The 20,180-nt window shown below is 42.5% G+C and overlaps 1 protein-coding gene across 1 annotated transcript in view; it reads right to left on the bottom strand.

The window, feature by feature from the left end:
* PCDH15 (protocadherin related 15) overlaps positions 1-20,180 on the bottom strand; it is a 518,357-nt gene that overhangs the window by 173,690 nt on the left and 324,487 nt on the right. The window contains exons 8-11 of the mRNA XM_031063502.1: positions 16,935-17,090; positions 10,011-10,130; positions 8,492-8,602; positions 5,995-6,165 (exon numbers count right to left, since the gene is read on the bottom strand). Coding sequence (XP_030919362.1) covers positions 5,995-6,165; positions 8,492-8,602; positions 10,011-10,130; positions 16,935-17,090 — 558 coding nt within the window. The remainder of the gene's footprint in view (positions 1-5,994; positions 6,166-8,491; positions 8,603-10,010; positions 10,131-16,934; positions 17,091-20,180) is intronic.

Genomic DNA, 20,180 nt, shown 5'->3' on the forward strand with positions numbered 1-20,180 from the left:
AAAATAAATGTATTAAATAAAAAAATAAACAACCTTGAAAACCAAAACCAAAAAATCTTGACTTCTTCTTTAGTCACAAAGCTAATAAAAAAGACTTTTTAATATCTCAAAAACCATTTCAGCAACACAAATGAAAGGTTTGTCTGGAATAAACAGGGTGGCTGCAGCCACCAGAGGATTTTGTCATTGTTTTTGCCTTGCTTTCCCCTTTCCAAAGCACTTCATAATCACCTATCTGTTCATCTTGCATCTCTGCTGAAATTTAATTAGAAAAATTGCTATCTGCCTCCAGTGGCAAGCAGCTTGGCCACAACTCTGCCTTCTTCCACAAAAAGCACTGCAGAGGTGTCAGGGAAGTCAATCTGCACTTCCCCTCCACTCGTCTGAGTCGCAGCATTTACCTAAACTGCTACTGAAAATATTAATCCCTGCAAAAAATGGGACAATTTGCCCATCTTTCAGTGGTAGAGCAACTGTTCAGAGCCTCAATCATGAAGTTCTTGTCCAATTAAGAACAAGAATGCAGAGACACAGTAGTTTTTAAAACATTTCTCTGGTTATTTCCTGAAGTGACACCAATGCCCTGTCCACCAAATAATTTTTGGAATGAAAGTACCCAGAAACTCCCATTCATCTCAGCCCAGCACTAATTATCTTGCACCAAAGATTTTAGTCTAATTAAGAGCAGGGCTGGATGCTGCCTATTCAAAACATAAAATCACTTTTTTTCTTGCCCAAAATTATTTGTATACAGAGAAACAATTCTCCTAATGATGAAAACTCTGTTTTCTCTGGAAGGCAGACTTTGAACATTTCTTTTTGCCAGCAGACACAACTGCAGTCAGTCATGGGCTAATTCCAGCAGGAAGTGAAAATTCCACTCCCTACAAAGCATTTAGCAGCACTCCCAAAAACTGGACAGAGCCTGTTCAGCTGGGAAAGGAATAATTAGAAACAAATCAAATCCCAAATAATTTCCTGAGGCTTGATGCCACTGAATTACAAATGCAGCTCGTAAGTCTCAACAGGCCAAAGCCTGGCAAAGCTCTTCGATCATGTTTGAATTTAAAAAGCCAAATCTTGGTACAAATAAGGCAAAGAAAATAAAGGCAGATTGAGATTGAGGTGCTCCACAGACCAACAACTCCCTACATTAATTGTGAACATTTGCAGTTTAAAATGTCCCATATCTGACAAACAAACACAAAAAAACCCAAAAAAGACAAGACAAAGTGGCAACTGAAGATGATTTTTTAGTTTTAGGCAGTTTGATTATTAGGAGTGATTCCCTCCCTGTGAATTGTCTTTAAGCAATCAGGTTTAGAAGTCATCAAGGAAAAAAACCCAATTATTCAGTGGGATTTTACCACTCACACAGGTAACAGAGGCACTCTCATCTGCTGAAAGCTTCTATGAAAGTGGATTTAGCCACACACAGCCACTTCAACTCAGCCCAGAATCTGAGGGCTGTGTCTTTCAGTGCCCCAAAAATCTTCCTTGGGAGCTGCATGAGAGTTCCAGGAGAACCAGAAAATCTCTCCCACTTCAGGGGTGCTTACTTGGTGCTCATTCCGTGGCAGATCCCTGGATCAAATGTCTTTTGTACCAGTACTTCCCACAGCAAAATAAGGTATTTATTTAATGAATTAATTAATTTAATGACCACTGGAGGAAACCCAGAACATTCTGATGAACTTTTCTCTTTGATTAGTATAACCAAGATGAGGAGATGCTGTTTCCAGAATTTTCACTTGTGCTTCTGCTGCTGCTGTAAGTTTTATATTAATGTGTCTCTGGGAGAAAATTCCAGGAGGTGTTTGGGAGGAATTGGGATTTGCAGGGCCAAAGGAACAAAATGCAAGTGAATTCAGTTGGAATGAACTGTCAGGTGTTTGTTATCCTCAAGCCCAAAGGTACCCAAAACCAGAATTAATCACAGAATTAACTAGGCTGGAGAAGACATTTGAGGTCATCAAGTCCAAAACCAATTCAACTCCAATTTTATGCTGATTATTAGTAATTAATTAGCACATCCTGTACAGTGCTCATTAATTACCAATAATTAGCATTAACTTGATTTGTCCAGAGCTGATTAACACCCTCTGGAAGTGTCCTGTGCTCCCAATCCCAGCTCACTCAGCGGGATTACAACACCTCCTCTGAAAAATGCAGATTTCTCCCCCTGAATCCAAACTGATGGAACTGAAGAGGTCCTTCTTGCTAATAAAGCCTTCCAGGGGCACCTCCTGCTCCCCAGTGTCTTATTCCACCCCTCTCAACTTCACTGTTGTTTAAGAAGGTTTTATTTATTATCTTTCAGCCTTTCACCTCTCCATGCTCTGCTCAGGCTTGGCTCCATGAGGGCACCTGAGCCCACAGACTCTGTGAGGTCCCTTCAGACACAATTCCTGAGGATTCTGGGCATAATCAGTACAAACCTAAAGCCTTCCCATGCAGCAGGATCCATCAGAGGCGCAAGAACAAGGAACTTGTAGAAGACTGAGGTCCAATCTGGATTGAGTACAAAGTCCTTGGAGTCATGGAGTGTCTTAGTGCCCATGGGGGCTCATAATTACCCCATGGAACCCCAAAATAAATCCCATGATTGCAAATCTAGCCCAGCAATTAATTACACAAATCTAATCTATATTTTGCTGCCTAATAGGCTTTCCTTCTTTTCATGGTGATGGAAAATACAGAGTGTAGAAGTGGAGGAAACCTTCACATTGTGAATTTGACAGGAATGGACTGAAAGGGGGAAAAAGGAGGACAACTTATCTTGCCCACGTTATGAGATATTCATGAGGTTGTACTTTTTAACTCCACGTGATGACTCACACATCTGATAATAAATGCTAACTTATTCAAGTCTTCCTGACACAAGAGGGAGAAAAAATTAATTACCAGAGCTGATCAGACACAGAAACACTAAAATATAATATAAATATAAAGCAACGTAACAACAACAACAAAAATCCCCAAACCTAATCAACAACCAACACAGGTTTTCTTGGAAATTGAAATTCAGCTAACAACAAGTTATTAATTCACAACTTTTTACCTCAGTAAATTCATAGGTAGATTCCAACTATACTGGACCAAAATATTACTCTTACCAGTGCCATTAAATGTTTTATTTTAGGGGTCAGCTGAGTGGACATCTTGCCCAGTAAAGCAGGACTTCTCCTTCCAGCTACTGCCTCTGAATAATTCATACTTCAACTTTGTTACTCATTCATTAATATTCCTTCTCATCTTCATTGAAAAATTAAAAAGCAAATTAAAAATAATTAAAAAAAAGGTGGTGTTAAACTAAAAATAGTCCTTTAGCCTAGGGAGTAGGGTGATGGTAGCTATGGAGTAGCTTAGTGAAGAATGAATATAATACATAAAAATGTAAAGGATAAATGCAATACAAATATTTCCTAACTGAATCCAGGTATCATTCATATCTTCCAAAGGAATTATCTATTAAAAGCCAAGTAAATATTTGAGGTTCAAGGTATAACTTCTTCCACTCAGATTTATCAAAAGTGCTGCAAAGAGATAAACAGCAAAGAGTTCGTGGTTCAACAGAACCCAGGGCTCATTTCATAGATCAGGGGCAGTGTGACACAAGGAAAGCTAAAAAACAAACAAGAAACGCTAAAAAACAAACAAAAGCAGCTGGTCCTGAGCACGCTGCAGCTCAGGAAGTTTAAATAAATGAGTTTTCAGCTCAGTACCTAAATCCCAGGTCAGATTGTTCCTGGCCCAGCCTCTGTCCCTGGCAGACACTGCTTTGTCTTCCAGTGGGGAACGTGCCTGGCCAAGGGCAGGAGCAGAGCTGGAATCCTCTGACTGAGAGGCAGCACCACAAAAACTGGCTGGTGTGTGTTATACCTTCAGATAAGCAGATACAAACCCATAAAAACAGCAGGTTTTTTGTTATTCCTGCCTCATCTGCTCATACTGGTGACTATAACAGATCTGTGCAGGTGAAATGGGGTCACAGTCCCTCATCCTGCACAGTCTGGGTGCTCACCCTCAGGAGGTCCCACACTCAGCTGGACAGGGAGCTGCCCCTTTCCTCAAAATGCCACCAAGCCCAAAGCAAATTAAAGCAGAATTTAAACTCAAGGCAGTTCTTCTCCAAGTCCCAAGCACAACACAGGTATAAAGGGTCTTTTAGTACACCAAGGTGTGGAAGTGTGTGTGGGGAAGATGTGGAAATCAATGCTCCAAGGGTAAATAGGGATCATCTCTCCCTTCCCCTGACCCATCCCAAGGATAAGTGCAGCAGGAGACCTGAGGCCACACCAAGCAAGTCACCAAAACATGTGGGATGGGAAAAGAGTGGAAGGCACAGGACAGGAAAGGAGATAAGGCAGGGAAGAGCAGGAATCTCCACACTTCTGCCTTAGGCTGGAAATGTGGGTGTGGATTCTATTCCTGTCTGTTGGACGTGGGGCAGCTCTCTTCTGTTCACTGGGCAGTTTTCTTTATCTCTTCCACACCCGGTCCTCCTTCCAGGAGATCTCTTCTGTTCATGGGCCATTAATTATTAATTATCTGCTGTCCATGGCCAGTGAGTGTCCCTGCATGGCTGATCCAATTCCAGCATCCCATGGGGAGATGCTCTGCCCAGGGGAGGAGCCAAGCATTCCTACCTGGATCCAATCTGAGCCTGGAGCAGCACAGCAGCCTTTGCCCACTGCATTGCCAGAGGAGCAGCTTTCTGCTGCCCTGCATGGCCAGAGGGAGCCCAGGCCCATCTGCAGCAGCCCTGGAGCTGCAGAGGAAAACTCCCCCCTTGTGCAGGATCCCTGCTCCAGCAGCAGCACAGCTGGCACTGCAGGAGGGCTGAGCCCCCATGGGATGGGGCTGTGCCACCCCCTGACACACAGGGGGCAGGGCATGCTCTGACTCAGTGTTGTTTATTACTGCATTGGGGTTTTTTGATTTTTTTTTTCCTCTTCCCTAATAAAGAACTGTTATTCCTGTTCCCATATGTTTGCCTGAGAGCCCCTTAATTTCAAAATTATAATAATTCTGAGAGAGTGGTTTACATTTTCCACTTTAGGGGAGGCTCCTGCCTTCCTTAGCAAACCATTTCAAACCAAGACAACTTCCAACCTAAGCCTGCCCTTGGCTGGAGGCAGCAGGACACGGAGTGTGTGCTGTGACAACAAATGAAAGTTGCAAACCTTAATGCCAAAGCTTAACCTTAATTTAATGTCACCTTAATGTCAAGAGTTAATCAGGTGGGGCAATACCTGGTGATTTGATTGGTTCTGCCTTTTTTAATTCTTAATTATATGAGTCAAAGGTCACATATCAATATTAGTTCAGCAATCCCTGTTTCTGTTCCTCCCACCAGAGGTACAGATCTCCAAGCAGCAGCTCTGCTGTAAGGAATGGCAGCTGGCACCAAGTTGCAAGAAGAAATGAAAAAGTTATCACCTCATTTTGGGATTCATGTGTGCATGGAGTGTGAAATGAGCCTTACACTCACCTTTACCCGACCCCATGGATGGATTAACTGACAGACTTAGCACAAGGGCCTACCTGGGATAAACGCCCATTGCTCATCACTGCCTCTTGATCAGAACCTGATAATTGCAACAAAAATCCTTTCAGGGGTCAGTGACTAATGCTTCCTCTTCCCAAAAAATCTTTCTCCTATGGTTTATAACAACCCTCAATGGAGTAACATCAAGTCCCCTCCCAAAAGTGCTTCTTGGGGATATTTTGAGAGCAAAACATGGACAGATCAGGAAAAGCCATTCCAAAATGTACCAAATTTCTGCAAGAATCAGCCCTTGCAGCCAACAGGCAATTTGGCACTGGATCCAAGCTGGGATTTCACCATCATCCCCACAGGCATCTTACCTTGGTTTCCTCTTGGGAAACCTCTTGGTTTGAGACACTAAACATGGCATCAAGCACCTTCTAGCTCACAGGAGAAGACGACAGGCAAACAAGTGAAACCTGGAAAGATCCCAGAGGACTTACAGGGTCTGTGAGCTCTGGCAGGCTGGCTTGGTAGGTGAGGGGCCTGCAGTCCCGGGTGTTGTTCACCAGCACACAGGGCAGGAACATTGGTCCCAAATCGTCCCCATCCAGCACATCCACGGTCAGGGTGGTCGTGCTCGTCCTCCGCTCATTCAGGTTCTGGGCTCGGTCCTGTGGAGCAAACCAGGTCCAGCTGGTGAGACTTCCTGAACTCAGAATCTCCTGGAAAAAAACCTCCTAAAAAGAACCACCCCAAAGGTTTTAAGCAAGGCTGAGGATAAAACATGTAAGTGTCAGAATTATCCATGTTCCAGGAGTAATTACAGGAACTTCAGCCTCAGAGCTGCAGCCTGAAAGGCTCAAAAGTAAAATTAGGGGAAAAATTGAAGCAATACTGCAAGACATCTAGAGCTCAGAAATAATGCAGCCTGGGAAAACTGCAGGACTAAAACTACAATAATGCAGCATGTTTGTAGAACATAAAAAGGCCCTCTGCCTTATTTATAATCAGAAATTGTTGTGGTTATACCCAAAGTACACATTAGCAACAGTTCAAGTCTTCTTTCTTCCTTTAGTGAAGAAACATCGTGACTAGCTATTATTTTGTTTAAAATACTCAAAAATATTCCCATTGTCACAGAGGAACTGCTGCATGAGCTTTCCTTTGCAGAGTTAAAATCTTGGGAGGGAATATAGGCCATGAATTACATCTTGCCCTCCTATTCTAATGTAACACCGAAAAAAAAAAGAGCAATTTTTAAATCTGTTTTTTTAATTTATGCTGTTGAATAACAACATCTATGTAAGATGAAGAGCCCATTACTCTAAATTGGATTGAATATGGAAATGCATATTGTTTTTTTCCTATTTTGCAGTTCACTCAGTTCTTGCACCAGCTTCACATTTAGAGTAAATATGGGAATTTCTGCATTCAGCTTTCTTCACGGTCAGTGATGAAAAACAATCCCAGCTACAAAGAGCAGCTTTCATCATCAACTAAACCATTTCTCCATTCCGCCAGTAAGTGCCTCTGAGTAATTCTGGATCAAAGCAGATAGAGAGTAATTAATTTCCAGCAGTATCTTCACGATGCAAGGACAACAAAGCACTGACAGTGTAATCAGAGGAATGTGATTGCACAGTACACACCAGAGAAAATTCACTGCAGCCTGTGGGGTTACAGAATCCCAGAATGGTTTGGGTTGGGAAGGACCTCAAAGACCACTCAGTTCCACCCCTGCCATGGCAGGGACACCTTCCACTGTCCCAGGTGCTCCAAGCCCTAAAATCCAGCCTGGCGTTGGGCACTGCCAGGGATCCAGGGACAGCCACAGCTGCTCTGGGCACCCTGTGCCAGGGCCTGCCCATGCTCACAGGAAGGAATTCCTTCCCAATATCCCATATAACCCTGCTTTCTGTCAGTTTGAAGCCATTCCCTGTGTCCTGGCACTCCATCCCTTGGAAAAATCCCTCTCCATCCTTCTTGCCAACTCCTTCAGGCACTGGATGGCCACAGTGAGGTCACCCCAAAGCTGAACAATCCCAGCTGTGCCAGCCTTTCCTCCCAGCAGAGCTGCTCCATCCCTCTGCCCATGCTGGTGCCTCCCCTGGGCTCTCTGCAGCAGCTCCAGGTCCCTCCTGTGCTGGGGCAGCTCTGCAGGTGGGGTCTCACCTGAGCACAGGGGCAGAGGTGCAAGGAGCATTGAGCCATTCCTGGAGCCTGGCTTCTGCTGCCAGAATGCTGAACATGCACAAAATAAGTAAGAAAAGAGACTGCAAAATGTATCTGCACTTCTGTGCTAGAGAGATGACAGGAATGTGGAGGTGTGGATTCAGGATCTCCTGTTGCTTCAGAGCAAATATCATTTCCCACGAACAGAGATGTATCACAACAGCCGTGAACAACAGAAGAGAAGTTTTCATTTCAGTTATTATCAGAAGGATAAAAAGGGAAAAAACCTTTCACAGCTCTCAAGGGCATCAAAACCCCACTCTGATGACAGATATCTGAGATACAGTTTATACATCACTTTTCAGTTATCCACTGCCAGCCACTCTGGAAAAACCTCTCTCTACACTTGCAGCATGACTTGAAGGAAAAATCACCTCTTTATAACAAAATGCATTTCCAACCTGAAGAATACAATGAAATTGTGTCCATTAAACTCATCTGAGTGACAATTAGCCTTGCCAGATTTGTTGGAAAATGGGACATTTAGTGCCATGAGGCTGCACTTTTCTGCATGGGCTGCACTGCACATTTGCAAGTTGCTCCTTGTGCCAAAAAGGTTGGCTTGTCACACACTGAGCAAGCTTTTTTAAGCAGTAATAATATGCCTGAGCTTTCAACAGCCTGGATAAATCTTAAATTAGATCTTCAGCAGAAGAGGATTTATCAGAGCTGGTATTTCAGCAAGGCTCTGCCTTTCCTTGGGAAGGAAACTAAACCCACACCTAAATCAGGGGCACAAATGGCCTTCAAGAGATTTATACTCACATTTGCTTGAACAATGACAAAATAACGAGTCTTTTCTTCATAATTTAGTCTTTCCCTCAGAACTACTGCTCCGGACAAAGTGAGAGGAATATCAAAGGTCCTGTTGGAAGTCTGCAAACGAGAAAACAACACAATAACATTGAACATGCCTCAAGGTTCAGATGAAGCCACAAAGCTGGGCCACAATGGGATGATCCTTTGGTTGGTTTTCCAAGGCTGCATCTGCTGTTCAGATCAGAGATTATAAAGCTTTCTATGTTTTCTCCCCACCTAGTTCCCTCCTAAGAACCCCCCAGTAATGAATCTGTACAGAACAGAACACAAAAGTCAGACTGAATCTGCTTCTTTCCCCTTTGCCATCCTGAATCTGCAGTGGTGCATTCAAATCAAGTGCTCAAGCAGTAGAGATAAGAAATCCACATCATTGTACTTATCTGCTCTTTATTCTGCCTTTCATGAGGGCAATGAAGTGCTAAACAAGCAGAGAACATCAACATTTAGGTGCCAGTTCATGCATACGTTCCTATCCGAGGAAATTCACATTTCAGGGTAAATGCAGATGTTAAATGGAGTGAAATACAATTTGTTCCGTGTATTTGCTTCCACTGACTCAGGTGACAAAGCTGGGGGAAAAACTGTCAGGAGGGCACACATTTCTGACCTTGGATCCAATTGCAATTTCATTATCAAATTAATCTAATTAAAAACAACCCCCATCTTTCCATGCTTCAATCTCTTGGTGCTGAAGATAGTTAATATTTAAGTATTTTGAACAGGCAACAGGAATACAAGATTCCAAACACAGCAGAGGCACACAGGAATGTTTTTTCTTTACATCACATAGCAAGGCCTTTTTCCTTGAAGAGCCTAAATAACTGCTAAAAATGAAGGGGTTTTTCAGCAAATAAATGAGAATGAGTCTTAAATTCTCCATGCTGTATGGGGAATCTATGGTGAGCAGGAAAAAAGGATTGGGAAGGGCATCCCAGACTGATAAATAACTGGAGACAGTCTGAGTTTGACATTCATTTTTTGGGATAAAGTGTTTTATCCCAAGGGGGGGGAAATCAACAAGGGGATTTATACTGAGGCAAAACAGAAATCATGGAATCCCAGAATTGTTTGAGTTGGAAGAGATCTTAAAGCCCATCCAGAGACATCCCTGCCATGGGCAGGGACACCTTCCACTAACCCAGGTTCCTCCAAGCCCCAAAATCCAGCCTGGCCTTGGACACTTCCAGAAATGGGAATTTCTCTGGGCATTATTGAAAGTGAAATGATCCAGCTGCTGACAGTGAAGCAATGAGAGGGAAGATAAATTCATGTGTGGTTACAGAGCTCATGGGCAGAGAAAATGCTTGATACGAAGGAAAACATTTCTTTATATCCAACAGCAACCTCTTATTCATTTACTACTTCATAGTATATAAATATAAATGTCAACATACACACAAATATAAATATAAATTTAAACATAAATATAAATGTAAATGGAGGAAAAAAGCCTGAATGGCTGTACCTTGTCATTAGGATTGTACTGGATGACATATTCTATCTGGCCATTGGGACCATCATCAATGTCAATAGCACCATTGTTTCCAGAAAATCCTGTGAAGATGGTTGTTCCAACTGGAGTTAACTGCAAGAACAGCAAGAGATCCCTATTAAAACCTTGAGGTTTTAAAGTTAATTTTAACCTTATTTTTCCCCCTAGCTCTGGTCTATAAAGCATCAAGACAGAACTTCATCTTTTTTCAAAAAAAAATACAAAAATGAGAAAAACACTCTTTAAACCTGAAAGAACCCATGAAATAAATATAGATTAAACCCAATAAAAGCTCCTTTTTCAGACTCAGGAAGGAAAACAAGGATGAGCTGCAAATGTAAACAGAGCTTATTTGACAGCATCTTCATAGCAACGTGAACAGAGCCAGATTAATATTGTTACATGCAAACACAAACACCCATAGAGCTCCGTGGCTTTGAGCAAACACAGGAGTGATGCTGTTGCTCCAATACTGCGTTGGCAGCAATTGAATACCCATTAAATGATGCTTTGAAAATGAATCAATTTATAATTATCCTCGCGCAGATAAATAGCACAAAATCAAGGCCCATTGAGAGTAAAGACAGAAGATTTCTTGGGAGTCATCGTTTCTGAATTTAAATATTCAGGAAACTTTGCAAGTAATCAACCTGAAAGGGAGGAACAAATGAACAAACACTTGTGGATTCAGCACAACCCTTGCTCCCTGGTGCTCTCATCGCCCCCAGATTTGTGGCCCTTCAATTCCCAGAGTCCCACTGGCCCCTCTTCTTTTCTCCAGAACTTACACAAAGCTGCTGCACGTATTTAAACCTAGAGGGCCTAAAAAGGTTTGAAATGTTGGAAGAAGAGCAGGAGGCAAAGGACAGAGTCATTCCAGCATTTGGTGCAGATGTGGATGTCATTTCACGTTCCTGTTTTGTAGTGCTCACAATAAAGCAAAGACTTAACTCCCCATTTCCTCCTGCACTCATAGATCCTGTTTTATTTATAAAGCTGCTAATTAAGGCTGTAATGGTTGGCAGAGTTCTCTGGGAAACATTTTCAGGGCTGACAATACTGAATCTTTGAAATAAAACCCACCAATTCGAAGCCTTTTTATGGTAAAACAAGTGGGGCTTAATTTATAATACCACCACTGTACACACTTACACCACTCTTTATGTTCATGTTTTGCTACTAACTTGGCTTATTTACTCCTGGAGCAGGCAGCAGAAGTGTTACACGTGGGTGCAGGAAGTTGAATGTGCCCTAATGGGTTGGGATGTGTGGGGGAGAAGGGGACAGAAGACCAAAGTAACCTGAAAACCAGCTGGGAAAAGTTCCAGGATGGTTTGCTGGGGGTTTTTCCACCACTGGGGATGGGCTGCTCCTTGACATCCACTCAGGAACCCCCTTGCTGCCCCCTCAACAGCTCAGCAGAGGAAAATCCCATGTTCTTGAGGGAAAAGAGGGAGACCAGGCACCCACTGCCATGGTGGCCTCTGTCCTGCACTACCAGGCAGGACAGAGGCTGTGGGGAGCATTGACTTAACATCCTGCCAGCAAAAAATACCCTGGGATGGGGACAGAGGGACACAAACCAGCACTGTCCCCTGTCCCAGGCTCAGCATCACTCCTTAACTCCCAGCTCCTCCTCATCATTTTCTCCTCACTCCTTGCTGCTACATGGCAGTTTCCCCTCTCTTAAACCCCCTTCCCCCTCTCTTAACTCCTTTTCTGCTCTCTTAACCCCTTTTCCCCTCTCTTAAACCGATTTTCTGCTCTCTTACCCCATTCCCCCTCTCTTAACCCCTTTTTCCATCTCTTAACCTCATTTTCCCCTCTCTTAACCCTTTCCCCCCTCTCTTAACCCCTTCCCCCCTCTCTTAAACCCCTTTTCCCCTCTCTTAAACCCCTTTTCCCCTCTCTCAACCCAGTTTTCCCGAGGCGCCATGGGGCTGGCTGAGGGCTGGGATGTGCCCAGTGCTGGAGCCTGTGGATCCCTCACTCCAGAGCAGCTCCCACCTCTCCTCACAGAGACTCCTCAGGCCCTGCCTGGGCACTGACACCCTGTAACTCAAAATAAGAGAGTTTAACCAATTAATCCCTGTTTAAGCAATGGTCCCATTACTGGGAAGAGCCAGGCACAGTGCTGGCTGGACATGGGGTGGTATGGGATGGAAATCTCCCAGGTTTCTGCTGGCCATATTTAAATATATATTTAACACTATTAAATATTGTAAAAATGTTGTCACATCCAAGCAGGCCAGGAGATGACAGACACCCTGGAGCTGCTGGCACAGCTCCCACCAGCCCTTTCTGACAGCGTGCAGATAAACAGTGGCCAACATAAAAAGGCTCCAGCACCGTAAAGCACATTAATAAGTGATAACAAAGGAGACAGTTGCAAAAATGACACATCAGTAAACACCAGAACTCCAATTCCATGCTCTAACAGTAAAAGCCAAAAGCTAAAGTCTTGCATTTGATCTATTACACCCAGACCTTCAGGACACTCACGTTTCCATTTGATCTAAGTTTTCTTTCCTGCAACACAAATGATACTAGAAAAGAACACTGGGAAAAAAAAATCCTCTCCACTCCTTCATGGCAGAGCTCCAGCAGCATTTGGACAATGCTCTCAGGGATGCACAGGGTGGGATTTTTGGGGTGTCAGTGCAGGGCCAGGGGCTGGAGTGATGATCCTGGTGGGTTCTCTCCCAGCTCAGGATATTCCATGATTCTGGGATTTCCAGCCTGCTCAAGATCTCACATTAGAGATTCCTGCAGCCTTTAGAAAAATTTAGATGAGCTCTTAACTCAATATTTCAAATCCACTTCCAATTATGTGGGAGAGGCCCTCAGCACTCCAAGCCTCACAAACTTTTTTACACAGAGATCTCAGCATTGTGCTGACTTTTACTATGGTATTTACCATTAGCCAGCCATGATACATTTTCCCTCAATTTGTGAGGGATTTCTGAGAGACTGCTGTCACTTCCTTGTTGGAACAGCAAGGAGGAACTCAGTTCCCCTAACAAAATACAACTTTAGCCTGGAGGAAAGGAGGCTCAGGGGGGTCAGGTTTTGCTGCCAGGGAACAGGGACAGAACAAGGGGAAACAGCCTCAAGCTGGGCTCAGCTTGGATATTGGGAAAAATTCCTTCACTAAAGAGTGGAATATTGTCTCTCCATAGGAGCCTTTGGTATGTCCTAGGGAAAGGGCTTGAAGTTGTGCATCAAAGGGTTTAACCATCCAAGTGTTTTACCTTATGAAAACAAAACTTTAGGGATTGCAAAGGGACAATTCCAGGAGTGTCAGCGACAGCCTGAGGATAATCATCTCCGTGGGAACTCAATCCAGTGGAAAAGAATCATGGTGACACGAAACAAGGAAGATTCCACAAAGAATGCAATTAAACAAACAGAGAGGAGATGCACACAATAAATCTTCCTCTTGCACCGTCTACAGCTGTAGCACTTAAAAACTTCCTTCAGCGTGATTAATGGCTATTAGAAGTAGAGATGCAGACAGAAGCATTCGGCTCTTCCATAAAACATTTGGAAAATGAATTTCCCTATTATTGCCTATTTATAAAGTTAAAAATGAATAATTTTTCAGAGTGGCCCCAAAGAGCAGAGCAAAGCCAGATTTACAGTTAATCATTTTGAGCTAACACTCTTTTGATGATGTCTACCTGCAGAGATTAATTATTTCAATAACACAAGGAAAAAGGAATAATTACACCACCAGAAATGAAAATTCAGCACAAGTTCTAATTCTCAACAGCCCAAACCCAAAGTTTTGAGATGACTGAAGTTCAAGAAAGACTCTTATTTTGCCAAGGATTCCAATCTCTGCTAAATTAAAGGACGAAAAAACAAAAAAGCCCCGAACTAAACAAATGAACCAATCCCAAAATGTTGGGTTACAAGCAACTCTAAGGTTACATGCATTTAATAAATACTGACTTCAGCAGTGTTCTAGGGGCTCCACCTCTACTTCCAAACAGAATCTGCTATTAAAGGCTCCTGACTTGCTCTGTAGGACTCAGGAAAGTGAAAAACTAAGAGCAAAGAAAGTCAGTTTTATAAAACCCAGGGAATGCAAAACTGGAGCTGCATTTAGCTCAGATAAAAATGATCAGATAAGTTGTGTGGAACACAAAACACAGACACCACCACTGGGCCTCAGCAGTACAAGATTTTACTTCCTAATCCCTGTATTAAGCTCCATAAATTTAAACCCCTTGTGGCAATGCCATATATTTGCCTGTGGAATATTAACTGAGCTGCATAATTCTTCTGAATTTTAACTTAGCTGCAGAACTTGGGTTTAATATGGCAATAACTCAAATCTTCAAGTCACCAATACGGTCAAATTTAGCCCCAGGCTAATGTCATTGTCAGGAGTTTTCCTAACTGAATAACAATGGGATATTTTCATATAAATAAAAATATGTCACGCAAAAACCCAAGGATTTCTCATTATCATAAAAACGGTGACATCAACCTTCACTTGTTTTTGCTTTCGTGTGGAGATTCCTAATGCTTGGGAGAGGTGTTGGAGTTGTCTGAGACACATGGACTTGTAAAAGCACCAGGAAGGGAAAATGAAAAGTGGCTCCAAAATGGTGGGGAAACAGAAAATCTGTTTTCAACTAAGACTTTAAAGAAATCAATTTTATTTGTAACTTCATGTGGATCTCAGCACTGCCATTCCCAGCTAAGCCACCTCATCCAACAAACATTCCAGCCTCCATCAACACTGCCCAGCTCCATACCTTTAACAGAATTAAAATCCTGACCAAAAAAGTATTCCTCAATAAACCGGTAATGAAGATTTTGATTCTTAGCTGCAAAAGCCACGTTTTCAAACCACTCACAATAATTTCTCTGCACATTTCAATTTGGGATCACCTTTACTCATAGGTCTTCTATAGGTACATAAAAACCATTCCATTTCTCCAAAATACAATAAAATCTGCTCCTTCTTTGAGTTGTTTTATGTTTCTTATTCAAGAGAAATTTCTGTGCTTTTTGGTTTACAAGCAACCAGAAAACAGAAGCAAAAATTAACCACAAACCTTTCGTCCCAGTGCATTCCTGTTGCTAAATTCACCAGAGGCAGCTCCAATTATGAGCAGAATAAATGAGCATTAAAACATTTAATCACTCATTAAAACCTTTGAGAGAGTCTGAGATGTTTTGTGAATTATTTTTTTGTTAATTAATTAATGAGAGCATGAACTCACAGGGTGCTGCTCAAGGGCACAGTGGTGCCATGTCAGATGTTATCCATGGAACAGAGATAAAATGAAAAGAAGGAATTAATTAAATCAGGGTGCAGCTGGTGGAAAGAGCAACAGTGCATTTTGCCCAGCAATAATTCCAATAAATGCTTGGTGTCCTCAGAACGTTGCTCAATTTCTGAACACCAGTGATTGGGAATGGTGCATTTTGCACTCTGCCTTTTGGACTTCTCCCTAATTACGGAAAATCCTTGTTTTCTCAGCACAGCCATACTGCCTGTCTTTGGTTTCACTGCAGAAATGATGCAGGTTTTGGAAGTGATCTGGGCCCTGCAGCACAACCCACACTGGCACTTCAGGCTTGTGCTGATGTTGCCTTTACTCAGGACTAGAAACGTTCCTGCACTGGGTCTGTAGAAACAAAGAAATTCCATGGCCACGTGAAAGCCAATGTGAAAACCATGGACAAGCCCATGGAGGACCTTCCCAGGGCTCCCAGATTCCAGTGGGAAGTCACACAGGCAGCTGGAGTGCAAAAAATGTTTTAATTTAATTAAAATTAAATTTAATTTAAAACCAGGAAGTTTGAAAAATCTTGCTTATCTTTATCTCAGTTGCAGGTCCAATATAATGTGTGGATTTGGGGGGGTTTTCCTCCACACTTTTGGGTTAATTAGGCCTCAACTCATCAATGGCCCACCCTTTTCCCAGGGCACATGTGTGGTCATGGAGACCAGAGACAGCACAAGGATACACTGAAAAGCTGAATATCCCAAACACAACAAAATAGGAAATTTCCTCAAATCAAGTCTATTTAAATCAAAGCAGCCATGCTCTTTCACAGACCCCCACCTCACAAATCAAACCCCACCAGGCTGCATATTTAATATGATTTATTTTTTAAATATAATTCTACTTCTTTCAGTCTTCATCTGCACAAAACTGACCCATCTTTCCATTTTCCACATAATTTCAGCCCACATAATTTCCATTACTTCATGTAAGTCCCTGTTTCTACTCATTACTGAAGCCCTGACATGCTAACCCTGAAAACACTGGGGTTTTTTGTAGTGCTTATTGGCAGCTTATTCAGTCCCTAACAGAATGAAAAACTTCACTGGAAAGTGAAATGAAGTTGTACCAGCTCAAGAGGAAAATATTTTTTTTCCTTTAAATGATACAGTGGTCCAATCCACAGTTCTCTATTAAAAAAAAACAAAAAAACAAACCAACCATAACATAATAAATAATAGAAAATGAAATAATTCATTTCACAGGCATCAGAGCAACAGCAGTAAACCACATCTGCACTTTGCCAAGCTTCAACATTGTAAATAAAACCTTAACTGGTTTTTTACTTTTTTTTCTTCATCCATAGGTTTGTTGTTAAAAGTACTTTAATTTAACAGAAAACAATGTTTCATTCATGAAGACACTGCTTTAAATTTGGGTGCCTTCTGCAATATTCCTGGTGAAAACTGCCGATCTTTGTATTCCTTAAGGAAAAGCAGGATAAGATGTTAGATGAAGCCTACCAAAGTGACGAGCACAATAGAAAACAACCGTATTTTTTGGTTTTCAAGGATGAGGCAATGAAAGCTGGGATTTAGCAGTGACCCCACCCAAAGGAGGAGGAGGAGGAGGAGGAGGAGGAAGCTCTGACCTCGTTGACGGCCACATAGTAGCTCTGCTGCTGGAACTGCGGGGAGTTGTCGTTGCGGTCGCGCACCACGATGCGCACCTCGTGGTTGATGATGGTGCCCACCTTCTTGTTCACACACTGCACCTGCACCACGATGGACTGGATGGACATGGGGGGCTGCAAGGGGAAAGAGAGGGTGTGGTAAAGGACCTGGAAAATGTTTGAGCCTTTGGTTTATTTTTATTGGGAGTTCAACGGATGCCAGAAGGGCTTGGGTGGGAAAGGACGTTCAAGATCATCTCATTCCACCCCTACACCTTCCACTATCTCAGGGTGCTCAGAGCCCTGTCCAACCTGGCCTTGGGCACTGCCAGGGATCCAGGGGCAGCCACAGCTGCTCTGGGAAATCCCATGGGCAGGGACACCATCCTCTGTCCCAGGCTGCTCCAAGCCCCATCATGGTCTTGGACATATCCAGGGGCAGCCACAGGTTCTCTGGGAAATCTGTGCCAGTGCCCCACCATCCCCATCACAGGGAACAATTCCTTCCCAGTACCCAACCTAACCCTGTCCTCTGGAAATGGGAACTCATTCCCTGCATCCTGGCATTCCACCCCTTGTCCCACGTCCCTCTCCATCTTTCCTGTCAGCTCCTTCAGGTCACAATTTGGTCACCCCAAAGCTTCTCCTCTCCAGGTGAGCACCCCCAGCTCTCCCAGCCTGGCTCCAGAGCAGAAGGGCTCCAGCCCTTGAGCATCTGTGATCTCCTCTGGACACTCCCCAAAGTCTTTCTGGTTTCTTTCTTGTCTTGAATTGAAAGGTCAAGTCTGAAATAAATCACATTTGCTACCACTTACATTTGCAAATAATTCAGAAACAACTTTCAGTGTGGACAATCCTGTTTTTCTCACTGCAGTGAACACAGCAGTGCTCTAAAACTCCCAAACTGATGAATGGACAAAGAAATTCAGGCTGGAATGGCTTTTACTACTCATTTCAGTAAGATCCAAGAGTTTTTAGGCTGCCTTTAATAAGCTGCAGTCAATACTAAGTGTATCTGGATTAATTACTCAAGGCCAAGAATAATATAATTATTTGAAATTAAATATATTTGAGAAATATTTCCTATTCTGACTTTACAAAAACATGTAAATAAACAATGGCACAATGGCAAAATTTGTTTATGAAACCAGGGACAAATCATCCCAGCACCTTTCAGCAGCTTCTGATTTATCACTGGTCATTCTTCTTAAAGTTTTGGAAGAAAAGTGTGGAATTTTCTTTTTATCTGATTTTATTTGGAAAACACACTGCCATTCTTAGTAACAATCAATGGAATCTAGGAAGATTTGCTGTCAAGAAAGGCAAGAAATAAAAAAAGGACAGGATCAGGCTGACTGAATCAGCAGGGAGAGAAAAATGGGAAGAGCATCCAAATATAGGGAATGGGATAATTTGTGAATCAGAGACTCATCTAAATGTTCAACTTAATAAAACTCCTGGTTTCATTGGTTTCATTCAGAGTGTCAAGTGGATTTGAGTGGAAGGATGGGAAAAACAGGTTGGGGTTTTTGTTAATAAAAAGAGACCCTCCCACACTGAATGGTTCTGTGGTGCTGGGGTAGCACAGCCCTGGTTCTGAAGGCTGGAAATGTCCTTTAGGAGAATCCATAAGGTTGGAAAAGACCTCCCAGACCATGGAGTTCAGCTGTTGACCCAGCACTAACCCACCTCCCCAAAAGAGCCACATTTATAAAGCCCATGACACACATTTCATATTTTTACTCAGTCCCTGGGGGTTTTGAGGGTTGCTCTCCTCTTCTTTGGGCTGTGAGTGACTGCACTACCCCGAGGCCATGCAAGAGAGGCACAGGGGGCATCACACCCAAAATCTGAGCCACCTTAAAGCCCAGATCTCCTTCTCATAGCCCACCAAACTTAAATAGTCACAGATGAATGACTGGGCACAGCATTAGAGGTAAGAAGTGTTCCGGTTCATAGTAAAAAATGAGGAATTAACCCTAAATACCAATGTAAACACATTATTACCTGAATTTAATTAAGAAATGTACACACTTCTCTTGTTTCCAGGGGACTTGAGTCTAGTTCTGGCAAAGAACATCCCTGTAAAGTGTCTGGGAACTCACAAGAATGGGAATTGGTTTAGACTGTGACTAATATGGAAACTCAAATAATCTGATGAGGTTCTTTGGGTAAAGCATTGACTTTGATTCATGTTAAGGTGACAAAAATTTTCAATAAATGGCCTTGAAAAGAAGATTAGCACTGATGCAACAGGGATTTTAGTTCCTAACTCCCTACGGATGGGTGTGGGGTGATAAGAATTGACCCCACATTTCCTAGAGTGATTCTCCAGCCTTACCTTCTATTCCAGGCTCTGATTTTTTTGCTCTGGCTTAAAATAAAATCTGAGAGGCCAAAGCTGCTCCAGCAGCTGCTGGCTGGCACTTGAAGAAGTGCCAACTCTCCCAGAAAGTCTTCTGCCACCATGACCACTCCGCCACACTTGGTGCTTTGCATGGGAAAACAGTTTGTGAATTAAAACAAAATTAAGAACAGCTGAATTCAATTAGTGTCTTTCACCAGCAAATGGAAATGAGGAGAAATTTGCATGTTGTTTTTGGTACTTATGAATTTATCTCAAAACACATGGAGAAGACAAATTAATCAATCAAGCTAATACAAAACAAACTTCCCTGCACTCCAAGGAGAGCTCCTGAGTTTTAGAGTATTCTTGCCATATTGATTAAAGCACTTGAAAGTCAATTTTACTTTCAGGTTCTGTCACAAGGTTGCAACACTGTGAGGAAATGTCTCTATTTTTAGAGTGTTTTCTCCTCAATGAAATTAGCCTAGATGAGAACACCCCTATTTATTTTGTGCTTTTCATCTTTCTTTTTATAAAAATCAAACCTACCCTGGCAATATTTCCTTAACATCAACAGGAATGAGCACAGCAAATATATTTTAGGCTGCCTTAAAAAAAAAGAATGTGAACCAGCACATTCTCAATGGAACAAGGTTTTTTTTAATTTATTTTGTGCTTTTCATCTTTATTTTTATAAAAATCAAACCTACCCTGGCAATATTTCCTTAACACCAACAGGAATGAGCACAGCAAATATATTTTAGGCTGCCTTAAAAAAAAGAATGTGAAGCAGCATGTTCTCAATGGAACATGTCAAGCTTTGTGAGTGAATTGTGGCAGCCACGACTCGTCACTTCTCACAGCTCATAATTCAGTGT

The sequence above is a fragment of the Geospiza fortis genome, unplaced genomic scaffold, assembly GCF_000277835.1.
Source record: "Geospiza fortis unplaced genomic scaffold, GeoFor_1.0 scaffold284, whole genome shotgun sequence".
Taxonomy (NCBI): domain Eukaryota; kingdom Metazoa; phylum Chordata; class Aves; order Passeriformes; family Thraupidae; genus Geospiza; species Geospiza fortis.